Source organism: Gossypium hirsutum, chromosome A02 (assembly GCF_007990345.1).
Source record: "Gossypium hirsutum isolate 1008001.06 chromosome A02, Gossypium_hirsutum_v2.1, whole genome shotgun sequence".
Taxonomy (NCBI): domain Eukaryota; kingdom Viridiplantae; phylum Streptophyta; class Magnoliopsida; order Malvales; family Malvaceae; genus Gossypium; species Gossypium hirsutum.
The window spans coordinates 98,880,833-98,897,184 of record NC_053425.1 but is presented as its reverse complement, the minus strand read 5'-3'; the positions used below and the strand labels follow the sequence as shown (position 1 = coordinate 98,897,184).

At 34.9% G+C, this 16,352-nt stretch overlaps 1 protein-coding gene across 1 annotated transcript; it reads right to left on the bottom strand.

Annotated features, from left to right (window-relative positions):
* Positions 1-13,984: 13,984 nt before the first annotated feature.
* On the bottom strand, positions 13,985-15,112 carry LOC107951685 (FCS-Like Zinc finger 5). Its single transcript, XM_016886807.2, has 2 exons — positions 14,601-15,112; positions 13,985-14,371 (listed from the first exon to the last, which is right to left on the bottom strand). Exons 1-2 carry the CDS (start codon positions 14,936-14,938, stop codon positions 14,200-14,202), a joined length of 510 nt encoding a protein of 169 aa, XP_016742296.2. The 5' UTR covers positions 14,939-15,112; the 3' UTR covers positions 13,985-14,199.
* Positions 15,113-16,352: the final 1,240 nt, after the last annotated feature.

Here is a 16,352-nt window from a genome sequence, read left to right as displayed (position 1 = left end):
AAGTTTTAATAATTTTTAAAATTAAAAACTTAAGTCCAAGATCAATCTGGACAAATTGATGTCCAAGTTCATTCTAGACTTGAAATTTTAAGATATATGTTTTAATATTTTTGAAATTTTTTATATTTTCGATGTGAACCGCCACATTAGCACCATGATGATTCGCTCAATAATCGTTAATAGTCATGTCAGCAATCTGACAATCAATGATAGTAACCATTAATCAAGGGATTTAATTAATAGAAAATCTAGCGTTCAAAGACTCAATTGAATCAATTTTTTTTTCACGTGCTTGATGATTTTTTATGGAAAAATTTAGTGGCTTCCTAAACCCTTTAGCTTTTATTTGAGAGAGGAAATATTAAATTGTTTACTAGAGAATTGCAATCATTTGTTGAAGAAAATAGACTATTGCGAGAAACAATAAAAGTATTCTATGAGGACAACTTAGTAAAAATATGTTTTTACGTGATAATGACATTTTTTTTAAGTAATATTATATTTTGTCAATCAAATAATAAAATATTAGTAAAAAGATTTCTTCAGTATTTTTTAATTTTGAGTTTGAGCAAATTAGTTTTTCTATAAAAAGGATAATTTGCTAAAAAAAGTCTTTTTATATCATTATTTACCGAAATGGTCAATTTTTTTATTATTTACCGAAAATGGTCATTTTCCCCAAAAGCGCGTCTACGTCAGCGCGAAGTTAGGGGACATGTTAGCAAAACGCTCCCCCAGGGAAGCGTTTTTCCCCCAACGGTAAAAAAAACTATAAAAGGCCCCTCCCCCTTTTCATTTTTTCACACAATAGTCCTCTCACAATTCTCTCTAAATTCTCTCCAAATTCTCTCAAATTTCTCTCAATTTTTGTCAAAGCTTTCTCTAATTTTTTTCAAAAAAATCTCTATTTAAATTTTTTGGATTAGTTTTATTTTTTAAATTACAAAAACATCTGATCGTGTTAGCAATGGTCGGAGAATTGATTCGCCTCCATACGAAACACATCTCCGTCGATCAAATGACAATGGTAAGTGATAAGTTTAATTAATTTTTGAATAGTATTTAAATTTTTTTCATTTATGCAATTTTAATTAATATTTATTTTATAATTTTTTTATAACAGTCTGTAGATCGGGTGTTGCAATGCTATATCCGTAATATGTCTGGTCCTCCATCGCCGTTGATAGAGAATTAGCTGCGGGAAGCGGGTTTTTGGCACGTGGCCATGATAGGCCAGGGGTGCAAGTTGGACCTAAAACTAATCAGTGCATTGATAGAGAGGTGGAGACCCGAGACGCACACTTTCCATCTTCCATGCGGAGAGTGTACTATCACTCTGGAAGACGTGCAATTGCAATTGGGATTACCGGTTGATGGGTATGCAGTCACCGAGTCCGCTCCATCTGCTGATTGAAGGCCGTATGCTACGAGCTTTTGGGTGCTATTCCGGATAATATTAACGGAGGTCGGATCGAAATGGGCTGGTTACGAGACACATTTCCAGAGCCGAATAATGATTCAACTGAATTAGAAAGAATACGATATGCTCGGGCATACATTCTTCAGATGATTGGAGGTTATCTGATGCTGGACTTGTCACAAAATAGCGTACATCTGAGATGTCTGCTGAAACTCGTTGATTTTAGAGCAGCAGGTGAATTAAGTTGGGGGTTTTTCGTGTTAGCAACATTGTACCAGGAGATGTGCAGGGCGACTCGACCGAATAAAGCCAAAATCGGAGGATGCCTATCACTATTGCAATCATGGGCACAGTTTCACTTTCTATTTTTACGTCCTCGAGTGAACCACCCATATACATTCCCACTAATAACAAGGTAAATTTTATATTAGATTTTACAATTATTACGTAGATTTAAAATATAATTGTATGCTAAAAAATTATTTAATTAGGTGGAACCATTCGGCGAGTTATGTTGGAATACCCACATCTCTTGAAGATATACGACTTCTATTAGACCAACGGTCGGAAGCACAAGTAAGTATTAAATAAAATATATATACATAATAAAATAGTCGTTTCGTATTTAGTATTTAGTATTTAGTATTACCTATATAACTAATATTTTTACCATGTTCATATAGTTTCAATGGACACCATACGAGAATCCGGCAATTCGGGAATAATTCCGGATGAATTTTTTCAAAATCCGAACATTTGGAATGTGAAGGTCCTATTGGTCAACTATGCTATCGTAGAGATGCACTAGTCAGATAGAGTATTACAGCAATTTAGATTCCGACAACCGATTCTCGTGGAACTTAAGGTGCTCGATGATGAGCATAAAGTCGACTTACGACTATTGAATACGGATTGACCGAGACACTGGTCAGAATATATTGAAATATGGGAAAATCGGTATGACTATATACCTACTCGGGAACTGATCATCATTCCTGAGTTAGCATATGTGTCAAAATACATGTCATAGTTTAGGATCCATGGCAAGCCATATTTACTGTCGGAAGAGGAGAGGCGATGGCAAATTCGTGTGCAAAGGGAACGACACGACCCTTTAAATCCAAGAAGAAAGATAACGACACGGGCCAATCAGCAGCTCCCTCACAATCACCGGGCCCATCAACAGTGCCCACACAGCCACCTGGCCCAACACTTCAACCGACGACACTCATATCACAGCCTTTTCATATTATGCCAAGTGCGTATCCTAGCCCTTATATGTATCTTAATCCTTTTATGTTTCCTTTTCCCAGTCCTATGGCAGGTTGGAATACATGGTCCGGTTCATCTCCTTTCCCAATTACTCCGAGTCAACCGTCGATCAATAGGCCACCATTGCATGAGGGATCGCACGAGGCGCCGTTAGGAAGCTCTTCTTTTTACCATTCCTCATCGCCTTATGGGATTCAAACACCTCTGCCTTCATTATTATATCAAGGTGGGTCATCCTCCCAACACCCACAACCAGATCCCCTGCCGGAGGAACCATAATCCTCACCGAAGCAACCACAACCCTCGCCGGAAGTTGAACCAAGGAGGAATCCAGCGCGTAACCGTCGACGACCCCCATTTGGCACTGATTTCGATCGGCACCAATATTGATTTTTTTAATATATTTGTAGAAACCTTTTTTATATAGTTTCATATAATAAAATAAAAGTTGTTTTTAATATTTAAATTGTACTTTACTTTTTTTAATTTTATTAAAATAAATGTTCTTTTAAATTAGCCAATATTTTTTATTATTTTTATATTTAATTTTTATATAGTTTCAATTAATAAAATAAAAGTTTTTTTAATATTTTAATTGTACTTTATTTTTTTAATTTTATTAAAATAAATGTTCTTTTAAATTAGCCAATATTTTTATTATTTTTATATTTATTTTTATATAGTTTTAATTAAAAAAATAAAAGTTGTTTTTAATATTTTAATTGTACTTTACTTTTTTAATTTTAATATAATAAACGTTCTTTTAAATTAGCCAATAATTTTTATTAAAATAAATGTTATTTTGAATACGGTAATATTTTTAATATTTTTAATAAAATATAAATAATGCAACATAATTTTATTACAATAACTATCAACTATTCCGATTCGGACATGATCGAGTTATATGGCTTGGGTTCCTACACCATCCGTACAACCTCTATCGGTTCGTTGTTTCTCAGATATCCATATTGTTACATATTCTAGTCGAGCAAAGTCAACCCTTTGATTTGCAACACAATTCTTTATCCGGTAACAGCTTAAACGGAGTAAGCGATACAGACAAACACTTACGTTCATCTAGGATCAATGGGAATACATGTCTCCACATGTTGTACATGTATTCTATTTTGTACACTTGGTCGACATACGTCATGGGATCCAGATGGAGATTCTGACAAGCTGCAATTACATGAGTGCATGGATAACGTAGTGCGTCAAATACCCCACAGTCGCATGTCCTATTTCTCAAGTGTACACGATATTGCCCGCCAATAATACCTTGGTTCAGTCTATCAAACTTCGTCACACGAAACCATAGGTTGTCGCGATTGTGACACACTATGTGCATGGTGTTGGCTCGTGCCTTCACCTTGTTAATCTCTCGCAATACCTTCGTGCACCATACATGGCCTTCCTACATTTGGCTTTTATAACTCGCTGCTCGCTTTGGAAATAGTGCCATTAAACGAAAATATGTCTCTCGCACAACGGCTGTTATCAGCAAATGATGCGTTCCTTTGGAATAGAATTTATGCATTCAGCCAGGTTTGAGGTCATATGACCATATCGTAGGCCGTCGTCGTATGCTTGTGTCCACTATTCGAAAGGTATGTTACAAAGGTAGCCTGTGCCTTCTTCGTTAACTGAACGCAAAACCGCTAACATCTCATGAAAACGATCATTACTTATCTCATACCCTGCCAATATAAGTTGATAATGAAAATTACATACCACTCTTCCATTTAGAATAAATTGAATATTACAAACGAAATTATATTAATAGAGATTAAATACACATGTTGGTCACTTGCCGTCGTTCAGTTGTAGATCGATATTGCTCGTAGTAGCTGGACGTAACGTGCCTTAGGCAATACCGATGGTGTGTGCGATACCATTGGCTTCTTTATCGCTCAATTGCGGTCAGTATTCCAATGTCCCGATCCGATATAATGCATATATTAGGTTGGGGGTAGAAATGCCTCCTTAACCTAAAAAGAAAAAAATCTCAGTCATCAACTGACTCCCCCGGTGTTATTGCAAACGCAATTGGAATGATACTCCCACTGCCATCCTGTGTCATAGCTAGCAATAGCCGATGGGTATATCTACCATACATAAAGGTACCGTCAATTTGTACCAATAGCTTGCAGTATATAAATGCATTCCAACATTGCTTGAAACTCCAAAACAAATGCTTGAAAACTTGGCATCGACGGAGCAATCGGTCGTTGTAGTACACAGGTGTCGTTTCAAGGTCTGTTATGCAACCTGGGACATATCTCTCCAGCACCTGACACCACTGCCACACTTCATTATATGAAGTGTCCCACCTACTATGCATATTTTCCAATGCTTTCTGCTTAGCTATCCAAACCTTGCGGTAAGAGGGCGTATACTTCAATTGGCTAAAAATATTGGCAATTAAGACCGGCACTAAAGTCTTCGGATCCGTCTTCACCGTCAGTAGTATTAAGCTAGCTAACATATCTAAATCCATCTTGGGATGAACTTGTGAAACAACTGTCAACGAAGTATGTTAAATAATGCAACATTACATAATAATAGTATTATTCAAAAACCCTAAACACCTAGTGATACTTTACCACCAACACATGTATGTGGACCTTTGTACTTTTTTATCTCCCACAAGCCTGTCATTTTCCTCAATGATGCCATGGTTTTCCATGAGTATGTACCATCTTGCATTGCACAATTAGCCCCAAACTTATCGGATTTGGATTTAACCACGTTGTAGTTAACCCCTTTCATGATGCCATGTTGTTTCAATACATCAAGAAAACTATCCTTATTGGAAAACTCCCTACCAACTTCCATTTCACTCGAATTCAATGATGAACTTGTTCGGTCACGTCTTCTGTGTGGTAGATCTGAAAACTCCAACGCATCATCTTGAGATAGATTGACATTATGCATGTGGGCTGAAGGCGAGTACGCCCTAAATCGCGAATCTTCCTCTTTTTCATCTGAACCCCTTTCAACATCTTCAGGTATGGTTGGAACAGGCTCCGGTTCAGAAAATAATACAACTTCTGCACCATCAGGGTCGGGCTCTCGAGGTGGATCCACATCGAACTCATCATCTGACCCACCATCATCTGCAACGAACGAGGTTCCCTCACCTGTGGATGTCGTAGGGAGTACATCATCCCTTCTTCTGGATGTTTTATAATGTCCCCAATCTGATGTGGATTGTCAACCACTAGAAGTTGATGTTATTCCCCAATACGTATTTCAAGTACCAAACATCAACCCACCGAGGTGCATGTCCCATCCACCAACGGAGTGTCGTGCAGGGGTTATGTATTCTATACTACTACCAAACACGGGCACTTCCATGTTTTGCCACCCACTAACAGAGTGTCGGGCAGGGGTCGTGTATTCCTCTAGAACAACATTAGATGTTGAAGTCGCAAATGCATCATTTGGCGATGAAAATTGTACATATAACTCAAGATAGGGTGATCCACTAGCAAGATGAGTCTGCACCATTGCCTCCAAGCTATAAGGACCTTTGATGACGAATGAGTCATATCTCACGGGATCAACCGAAGTAAAAAATCGATACTTAATAGACAAAACTTTCATTGGCGTCGTTCCGAAGATTTTACGCCTAACTCTTGTACGAAGTTTTATCAAATCTATGTTCTGGTTAAAAACCAATCGTGTTGTGTTCTCCGATAAAAAAACAACGCCGTTCTTGGTGTCACGGACCTCGCCATCATAGTAAATAATAGCACTAATATGTTCACTCATCTTCAATTTTTATTTTACTTTAGCCTCAATTTCTCTTGCTGTAACTTATGCAACCTCAGAATGAAATTTTGCTCATTTAAGTTTAAGGCTTTTTCAGATACTACTGTAACAAAAGAATGTCCATGTAGGAGCTTTTTTCTGTAATTTTACTGACAGTGCATCCTTCTTAAAGCATTTTTGACACTATTTGTTCAGAAACATCTTTTCAAAATTATTTTTACAGATACTATTGTAGCAAAAGAGCGTCCACGTGGGAGCTTTTTTCCGTAATTAATAGTTAATTTAATTAATAAACCCTAAAAACTTTAAACCCTAATTTAATTGATTTTTTTTAATTTCATAGCTAATTTAATTAATTAACCTCAACTCTAATTTAATTAATTTTTCCTTAAAAAACACTAAAATCCTAAACCCTAAAAACCTTAAACTACTAAACCCTAACCTTAAACCAATCAATAACCTTAACCTTAAAAAAATAGGGCAAAACGCTCCCTCAAGGAAGCGTTTTGCTGACACGTCCCCTAACTTTGTGCTGACGTGGATGCGTTTTTGAGGAAAATGGCCCTTTCCGGTAAATAATCAAAAATTCAGGCCATTTCGGTAAATAATGATATAAAAGAGTTTTTTTAGTAAATTGCCCTTATAAAAAATAAGCAATTTAATATCTATCAATTTTGAAAATGAGCTATTAAGGACAATTAATAAGGGAGTAATTGTTTTCCATCCATTTTACATAATATTGGTTGGTATAATAATAAATTTGGCCATTAACCTTTACATATTTTGTTAATTTAGTCCCGATTCTAACAAATTAAATTAGTTTAGCCCTCAATATTTACACATTTCATTAAATTGATCCTAATTCAAAAGAAAAAACATATGAAAATAAAATAAAAATTATTTTTAAAAAAATCTAAAAAATTCAAAAAAAAATATAAAAATAATTTAAAATTCAAAAAATATATAAAAAATAATAATTTCTCTATGGGTTTATCCTTCAAGGCTTCAACTTTTATTAACTTTAGAATTTGAAGGTATTTTTATTTTTAATAATTGGCATCTTGTTATTATATATGTTGCAATTCTTCAATGACTTAGTGATAATTTGTGGGTTAATACATTATTCAAAATTGATGATTTGTATCGATTAGGTATTGTTGCGCGGAAGCGTGTGAAAGAGTAAAATTATTGTACTAAAAAATCACACTAAGTTCAATTCCCAGGAAAGAGAGGTGAATCACGAGGATCACTTAAGTACCAAGTCTTTCCTAGCCAGAATATCCCTCTATCGTAATTTAATAGCACAATAAATCACTACAATCACACTCACAAAATATGAACATTAAATAGTAAAGAACACCAAAATTTAACGAGGTTCGGCAAATCTTGCCTACGTCCTCGGGCACTACCAAATATATTTCACTCCAAAATACAAGTGAAACTTTACAAATAGGGAGAGAGAACAATGCCTTAAGTAGAGAATGGCAAATGTGGGATGATGAGAATGAGCAATGGTTGGCCTATTTATAGTTGAGATTCAAGGGCCACCTTGCAAAGTCCCTATTCACTTAGGGACCAAAAATTGCTATTATCCCATGCCCAACACTAAATAAATATTTGGTGCCCATAACTTTGACCTTTCCAAGGTATGGGTAGGTATGGGAAAGGTATGGGCAAGGTATGGGATATATTCTAATAATCTCCACCTTGAAGATTTGATTAGGATAATCTTATCTTCACACAATTCTTTTCCAGCAACCTTGAATCCATCTGGCTGAGTCATATAGATTTCCTCTTCCAAATCACCGTGTAAAAACGCGGTCTTCACATCAAGCTGAACTAGTTCAAGATCATATTGCGCAACCAAGGCTAGCAAAATCCGAATAGACGAATGCTTCACAACTGGAGAAAACACTTCATTGTAGTCTATTCCTTCTTTCTGAGCGTAACCCTTTGCTACCAATCTAGCCTTGTATCGAATTTCATTTTTACCAGGAAATCCTTCCTTCTTTGCATATACCCATTTGCATCCAATTGCCTTCTTTCCCTTGGGCAGTCTCACCAACTCCCAAGTCCTATTTTTATGAAGAGACTGCATTTCTTCATTCATAGCTTGCTTCCACTTTACACCATCAGAGTTACTTATTGCTTCTGTGTAAGTGGAAGGAACATCATCATCTGCAATTGGAAGTGCATAGGCCACCATATCGTCAAAGCGAGCAGGCTTACGAATCTCTCTTCTTGGCCTCCTATATGCAATTGAATCTTGTTGCTGTAGAAGTTCTTGGGTCGAAACTTCTTCATCATTTGTTCTTTCAATATTAGCTGGATCATCATTAACCTTTTCAAACTCCACCTGCTGCAAAGTACTACTGGTTTTGTCATCCTTTTGTGAATCCTCGTTCTTCATCATGGTTGATTCATCAAAAGTTACATCTCTACTGAAAACAATCTTCCTTGTATCAGGACACCAGAGACGGTATCCTTTTACACCACCAGTTATACCCATGAATAATGCTTTCTTTGCTCTTGGGTCTAACTTAGATTCTTTTACATGATAATATGCAGTGGAACCAAAAACATGTAAAGAATCATAATCAGTAGCAGGTTTACCAGTCCACATCTCCATAGGAGTTTTTCCATTTATTGCAGCTGATGGCAATCGGTTAATTAGATGGCACGCATATGTAACTGCCTCAGCCCAAAATTCCTTGCCCAATCCAGCATTGGACAACATACATCGAACTTTCTCCAGTATAGTCCGATTCATGCGTTCTGCCACCCCATTCTGCTGTGGTGTATCTCGAACAGTGAAGTGTCGTACAATGCCCTCATCTTGGCATACTTGTAGAAATGGATCGTTTTTGTACTCAGTACCATTATCTGATCGAAGTCGTTTGACCTTTCGACCAGTCTGAGTCTCCACCATCTTCTTCCACTTCAGAAATGCATCCAAAACTTCACTTTTTCTTTTCATTAGATACACCCATACTTTTCTTGAATAATCATCAAGAAAAGTGACAAAATAGTGCATACCTCCCAAAGAAGCCACTTTGGTAGGTCCCCACACATCACTGTGAACGTAGTCCAGAATTCCTTTCGTATTGTGAATTGCTGAACCAAATTTTACCCTCGTCTGCTTGCCCAGAACACAATGTTCACAGAATTCCAATTTGCAAGAATTTGCACCTTTCAACAAGCCTTGCTTCGCCAAAGTCTGCAAAGCTTTTTCACCAGCATGTCCCAATCGCCTATGCCATAACCTGGTAGCCTCTGAATCTGCATCTTTCGCAGAAGCTGTTGATGTTGATCCAATAACTGTACTTCCATTTAAATAGTACAAGTTATTTCTTCTAGTGCCTTTCATCACCGTCAATACCCCAGCTACTACCTTTAGTAATCCATCTCTCAAAGTGATTGTGAACCCTTTAGATTCTAGGGCCCCTAATGAGATGAGATTTTTCTTCAAGCTGGGTACATAGCGAACATCTGTCAGAACTTGGATTGAGCCGTCATGGTTCTTCAATTTGATTGTACCTACACCCATTGTCTTACAGGCACTATCATTGCCCATAAAAACAACTCCACCTTCTAGTTCTTCAAGACTAGAAAACCAGTCCTTATTAGGACACATATGGTAAGTACATCCCGAATCCAATATCCACTCATCCGTTTGACATGCCATTGCCATGCCAACCAAGCTAAAGTCTGACTCCTCATCATGCTCCGCTACACATGCATTAGAAATAGACTTGCCCTTTTGTAACTTAGGACAATTCTTTTTCCAATGCCCTTTCTCACGACAAAAGGCACATTCATCTTTGGCGGGTCTCCCTTTGGACTTACCCCTTCTACGAGGTTTGCTGCTGTGTGAACGACCTCTTACTGTTAAGACTTCTGCGGTTGTATCTCTGTGATCTCTTTTATCTTTCTTTCGAGTCTCAGATCTATACAACGCACTACAGACTGCATCAAATGTGATCGTGTCCTTCCCATGAAGCAATGTGGTGGTAAGATGATCATATTCATCAGGAAGGGAATTCAACAATAATAATGCCTTGTCTTCATCTTCAAATTTCTCATCCAAATTTAGCAAGTCTGCTAAAATTTTATTGAATGAGTTCACATGGTCATTCATCGACATACCGGGTGCATACGTGAATCGATAAAGTTTCTTTTTCATATAAAGCCTATTTTCAAGACTTTTCGTTAGAAACTTTTCTTCCAATGTATCCCACAGCTTCTTTGCTGATGTCTCCCTCATGACGGAGTACTTCTGCTCTTTGGCCAAACATAGGCGGATTGTACCACACGCCTGTCTATTGATCTTGGCCCACTCCTTGTCATCCATCTTGTCAGGTTTTTCTTCAAGGGCTATATCCAGCTCTTGCTGACATAAGACATCCAGGATCTCACACTGCCACATACCAAAATTATTGGTACCGTCAAATTTCTCTACTTCAAATTTTGCATTTGTCACAGTAGTCCTTGCTGATGACGATGCTGCTGCCATTTTTCTCCTCAATCCCAACTACTGTATACGTGAACAGTACCGTATACATGAATAGTGCCGTATACGTGAATAGTACTGTATACGTGAATAGTGCCGTATACGTGAATAGTACCGTAAACGGTCGTATTCCCCAAGTACGAATCTGGCTCTGATACCAATTGTTGCGCGGAAGCGTGTGAAAGAGTAAAATTATTGTACTAAAAAATCACACTAAGTTCAATTCCCAGGAAAGAGAGGTGAATCACGAGGATCACTTAAGTACCAAGTCTTTCCTAGCCAGAATATCCCTCTATCGTAATTTAATAGCACAATAAATCACTACAATCACACTCACAAAATATGAACATTAAATAGTAAAGAACACCAAAATTTAACGAGGTTCGGCAAATCTTGCCTACGTCCTCGGGCACTACCAAATATATTTCACTCCAAAATACAAGTGAAACTTTACAAATAGGGAGAGAGAACAATGCCTTAAGTAGAGAATGGCAAATGTGGGATGATGAGAATGAGCAATGGTTGGCCTATTTATAGTTGAGATTCAAGGGCCACCTTGCAAAGTCCCTATTCACTTAGGGACCAAAAATTGCTATTATCCCATGCCCAACACTAAATAAATATTTGGTGCCCATAACTTTGACCTTTCCAAGGTATGGGTAGGTATGGGAAAGGTATGAGCAATGTATGGGATATATTCTAATAGGTATCTATTTTTTTTAGATTTAATTCATACTTAAATTTGAAAACCCAACTTAATTTTTAAATATCTGATTAATACAGTTAAATTTTTTAATCTCAACATATTAATTATGCCACGTGGATTAAAGGGCCAACCAACTTGTGCCACGTGTATTAAAAATATTTATTTTAAATTCTTTTTATTAATTAAAAAAATAAAGAACTTTAATTAATTAATTAGTTAACCTTTTCAGTTTTAATCTTTCTTCCTTCGTCCTTCTTCTCCTAGCTTCATCACCATCACCACCGCCAAACTCAATTCAGGCCGCCGCCACCTCTGCTCCAGCTCCGAACTAGCACCGTTCACACGCCCCCCACCATCATCATTTTCCAACTGAAGCTCCATTAACACCAAATCTCACCAAATGGTAAAATAGCAAGGACAGAGGCAAACCCATCGATACAAATTTCAAATAAAGCAGTAAAAAATGAAAAAAAATCCAGCTCAAATCATCTACGGAAACATGCAAAAAACAAATTAAGAACATAACAAGTACGAATATTTTGACTCTGCTGATTAAGACAAAGAATCCCCAAAAGGATCCAAATACCCATTAGCAAAAAAGAAAATTGTACTCTGAGATAAAAAAAATTGTGTGATATAACAAAAAACAATAAAAAGATAAGCTTACCAAGTAGGAAGATAAGGTAAAAATTTGGATCTGAGAAGATAGAAAGATCAAAAGGGATGATGGGTTCTATTATTGTTCAATAACTAACAAATAGACAAAACATCACAAGAGAAAAGAGAGTACAGAAGAGGGGTCTTTGTTTTTAACAATGATGATTTTAAGATGAAGAGAGCGATAACAATAGCAAAAAAACAAGATAAGACACTAAAAAGTAAATGTTAAAAAATAAGATGAGAAAGTAACAGAGAGAGAGAAAGAGAAGACTTCAATTCCTAAGGGGCGATGTATGGGTTTTGAAAATATTAAAATGCTTCAGTTGGCAAATGATGATGGTGGAGGCGTGTGAACGGCGCTGGGTCAGAGCTTCAGCGTAGGCGGCGACTGTTTGAATGGAGTTCGGCGATGGTGATGGTGTGAAGCTAGGAGAAGGGAGAAAGATAAAAAGAAATGAAATTGAAAAGGTTAATTAATTAAACTTATTTATTTTTAATTAATAAAAATAGTTTTAAATTAAATATTTTTAATACTCATGACATGATATGATTGGTCCTTTAATACATTTTTATATATTTTCTGAAGTTTAAATTATTTTTATATATTCTTTTTAATTTTTTTAGATTTTAAAAAAAATTACTTTTTCATATTTTTTTAGAATAAGATTAATTTGATAAAATGTGTAAATATTAAAAATTAAATTTGTTATTATACTAATTAATATTATGTAAAATAGATGCAAAATAGTAAAACAATTATTAATTGTCTTTAATCACTTATTTTTAAAATTAATAGAAATTAAATTGTTTATTTTTATTCTTAAAATGATAAAAAAATTTCAACTCAAAATTAAGAGGGAATAAAAAGATAATATATCCCGATAATCTTTAAGATAAGTTTTGATTATATATGGTCATTCCTTATATAATATTTAAAACTATCCATTGCCCTTCCTCAATCCATTAATAAGAGAATAATGTATTTCAACGCATTTAAACTTATATCCTCCTACATTAAAAATAATACTCATACTTATTGTATGATAATCTTATTACTTGAAATAATATTATAAACCAAAGGCTCACCTAATGTCGAATCAAATACAGAAATATCTGTTTTTCTAACCTCAAAACTTTTTTATTTTGTCATACTGTTATAAAATCCGTTTGTAATAATTTTTGAATACATTTTATTTGGTAAAAAATGGTTTGTAATAGTTATCCAGAAGGGCCTTCCTTTTATGATTTTTCTTTTACATTATTAACATAATGAAGAAATTTCAGGGTTTTTTTTTTCTAGATTATAAAAATTTCATTTTTAGTCTTGTAATTTAATTTAATATTCAATGATTATAATATCATTTATTTATCTAATATTTTATTCTGATTAAATTACTGAAATATTGTTAAAATTCTCTCCAAAATTTAAATCCATTAAATACCATTTTTTTCACAATATATATTTATAAAAATAAAAGTAAAATATCATACCTCAAAGTTAGAACCAAGTTAAAATGACAGATATATTAACATCATGTTCCAATTGTAATTTAAAGATGAGTTTATGGTTTACTGTAATGATTGATAGCTTGAATATATAGTGATGATGGTAGTAGTAGTAGTAGTATAAAAAGGAAACTATGGAAAAAGGAGTTATAGCATTGGAATCCATATATAAGTGCTGATATAATCTGAAGCTCAGAGCTTTGGTTATTTGCATCACCATCCACGTCTTTATAATAATTTAACTGCACCCACTATTATATATGACGAAAGCCCATTGGTTTCCAGGCTGGGTTTGGATTTTGGCTTAATTCCTATGGAAATTACTCATCGATTTACTTTCTTCAAAGTTCAAGCAGCAACCACAGGCTTCGCTTTAGAAGTCTTGGAGGAGGTGGTGGTTGAAGAGGAATGGGCATGGCGGTCTTCTTTCTTTGAAGAATTAATGTTTAGCTTTTCTTTTCTTTCATCTTGCTTCATCTGTTTTTCTCTGCACTCTTGACTACAAAACGATGTATCCCCTCTGCAATAAACCTTATTTCGTAAATAATTCAACCCAAATTTATTTTAAGGTATTGGCTTTAATCTGAAAACCAAGAAGCAAAGACTGAGTTCTAAGAGAGGTTAAACTGTTGTTTGGATGGAAAGAAAGAGAAATATATATATATTTTTCCCTTTCTTTTCTTGTTCATAGAGCTTTAGTTTCAATCTTAATATGAAAAAGATAATTTGAAAAGGAAGGGAAAAAATACCTATACATATATATGTCACGACCAGGAGCTAAGCGGCGATTACAAAGCCAACAAGCTCGCAAAAAAGAAGCAGTGTCTGTGGTGCTACTGTCGACGATACGGTTAGTGAAAGAAGCTGGGTTTCTGGGCGACACCATGGCCAAGAAACGGTGATCGTAACGGGAGTTACCGTCGGGGGATTCATGCATAGGGTGGATTTGAGGTGGAGGAAGATGAGATATGATTGGGTCTTGGTGGTGGTGGTCGACGACATCCTCCGCGTCGGAGACATCGACGGTGATACCCGTCATGCTTGTGGTCCTCTTGATCGGCTGACGTGAGCGTTTTCCGAGCATCATCCTGCTTTCTTTCTCTAGTGAATTGTAAAGATAGAGAAAGGGAGTAGAAATGGAAAGAAAGGTGAGGCGAGGTGGGAGAGCAGATAAATAAATAAATATTGATAAATAATGTGAAATTAAGAAGGGAAAAAATATATATTAGTTTAGTAAGGGAATGGAGACATTGCCAGTTGTGAAACTTCTAGAACTGTAGCCCTCTCATTCTTAAAGAAAATCAGTGGCCACTGGGGGACTGGGCCTAGTGATAGCCTCACGGTCAACTCTGAATTTTCTTCAAGGACTTTGGTTTAAGTTAGTAATCTTAATATAACACTTGTTACTTAAATTTAATATATATATTTAATTTGGTATCTAAATTTTTTAATCTAATTTGACCCTAAACTTGATACTTTTTATTAGTTTAGTATCTAAACTTTTTTTTAGCTCAATTTGATACATGAATTTAGTTTTTTTTAATTTAATACCTAAGCTTTTTTTTAAGGTTCAATTTGATACTTAAATTTATTAAATTTTATACAAATTACGCAAAATTCCAAGGGTGTTAAAATTTTTTGGATAAAACTTGTAATAAGGGAATTACCAAAAAGCCATTTTTATAAATCAATAAAAAACTGTCCATAATAGGACTTAAACTTAGGGGTGTGCAAATTTTGAGTAAAATCTAAATTAATTCGGTTAACCGATCGATTAATCGTAATCAGTCGGTTAACCGAATTAATTTGGTCGGGGTCGTTTAATAATTTTTTGAAAGTTCGGTTAACGATTAATTCGGTTCAAAATTGGTTAATTAATTAAATTAATCAAAAATTTATAAATTTTTATATACATTTTACATATATTAAATTCGATTATTTTGGTTAATACGGTTAAATTTTTTATATGTTTTACACTTGTTTTAACCAAAAAAACAAAAAGATATAAATTTTGACTAATTCGGTTAACCGACCGAATTAACCGAAAAAGTCTGATTCGGTTAATTTTTTTGAAAAAATTTTGGTTCGGTTAAGGGTTTAGAAGGGTCAGTTAATTCGATTAATGGTAGTTCGGGTCAGTTAACTAATTGAACACCCCTACTTAAACTAAAGATACCATTTATATAAAACTTTTTCATTTACCATTTGAACTAAAGCAATTTCTAGTTTTTAAATGAAATTGTAATAAATATATAGTGTTCTAAATACCTGATTTCCACACGCATATACATGTAATAAGATTTTTAATAATATATAATTGAAAAGTATAAAAAATGAATTTATCAAATTTAAAAATTTTATAAAATAAAGAACAAAGAAAGTAAAAGAAAAGAGAACAAAGAAATAAATATGTATTTCATTCATCAATAGAATATTTATTGTGTTTCTCCAAAGTATATATTTATAAATATAAGAAGTATAAATGATATAAAATTCTACTC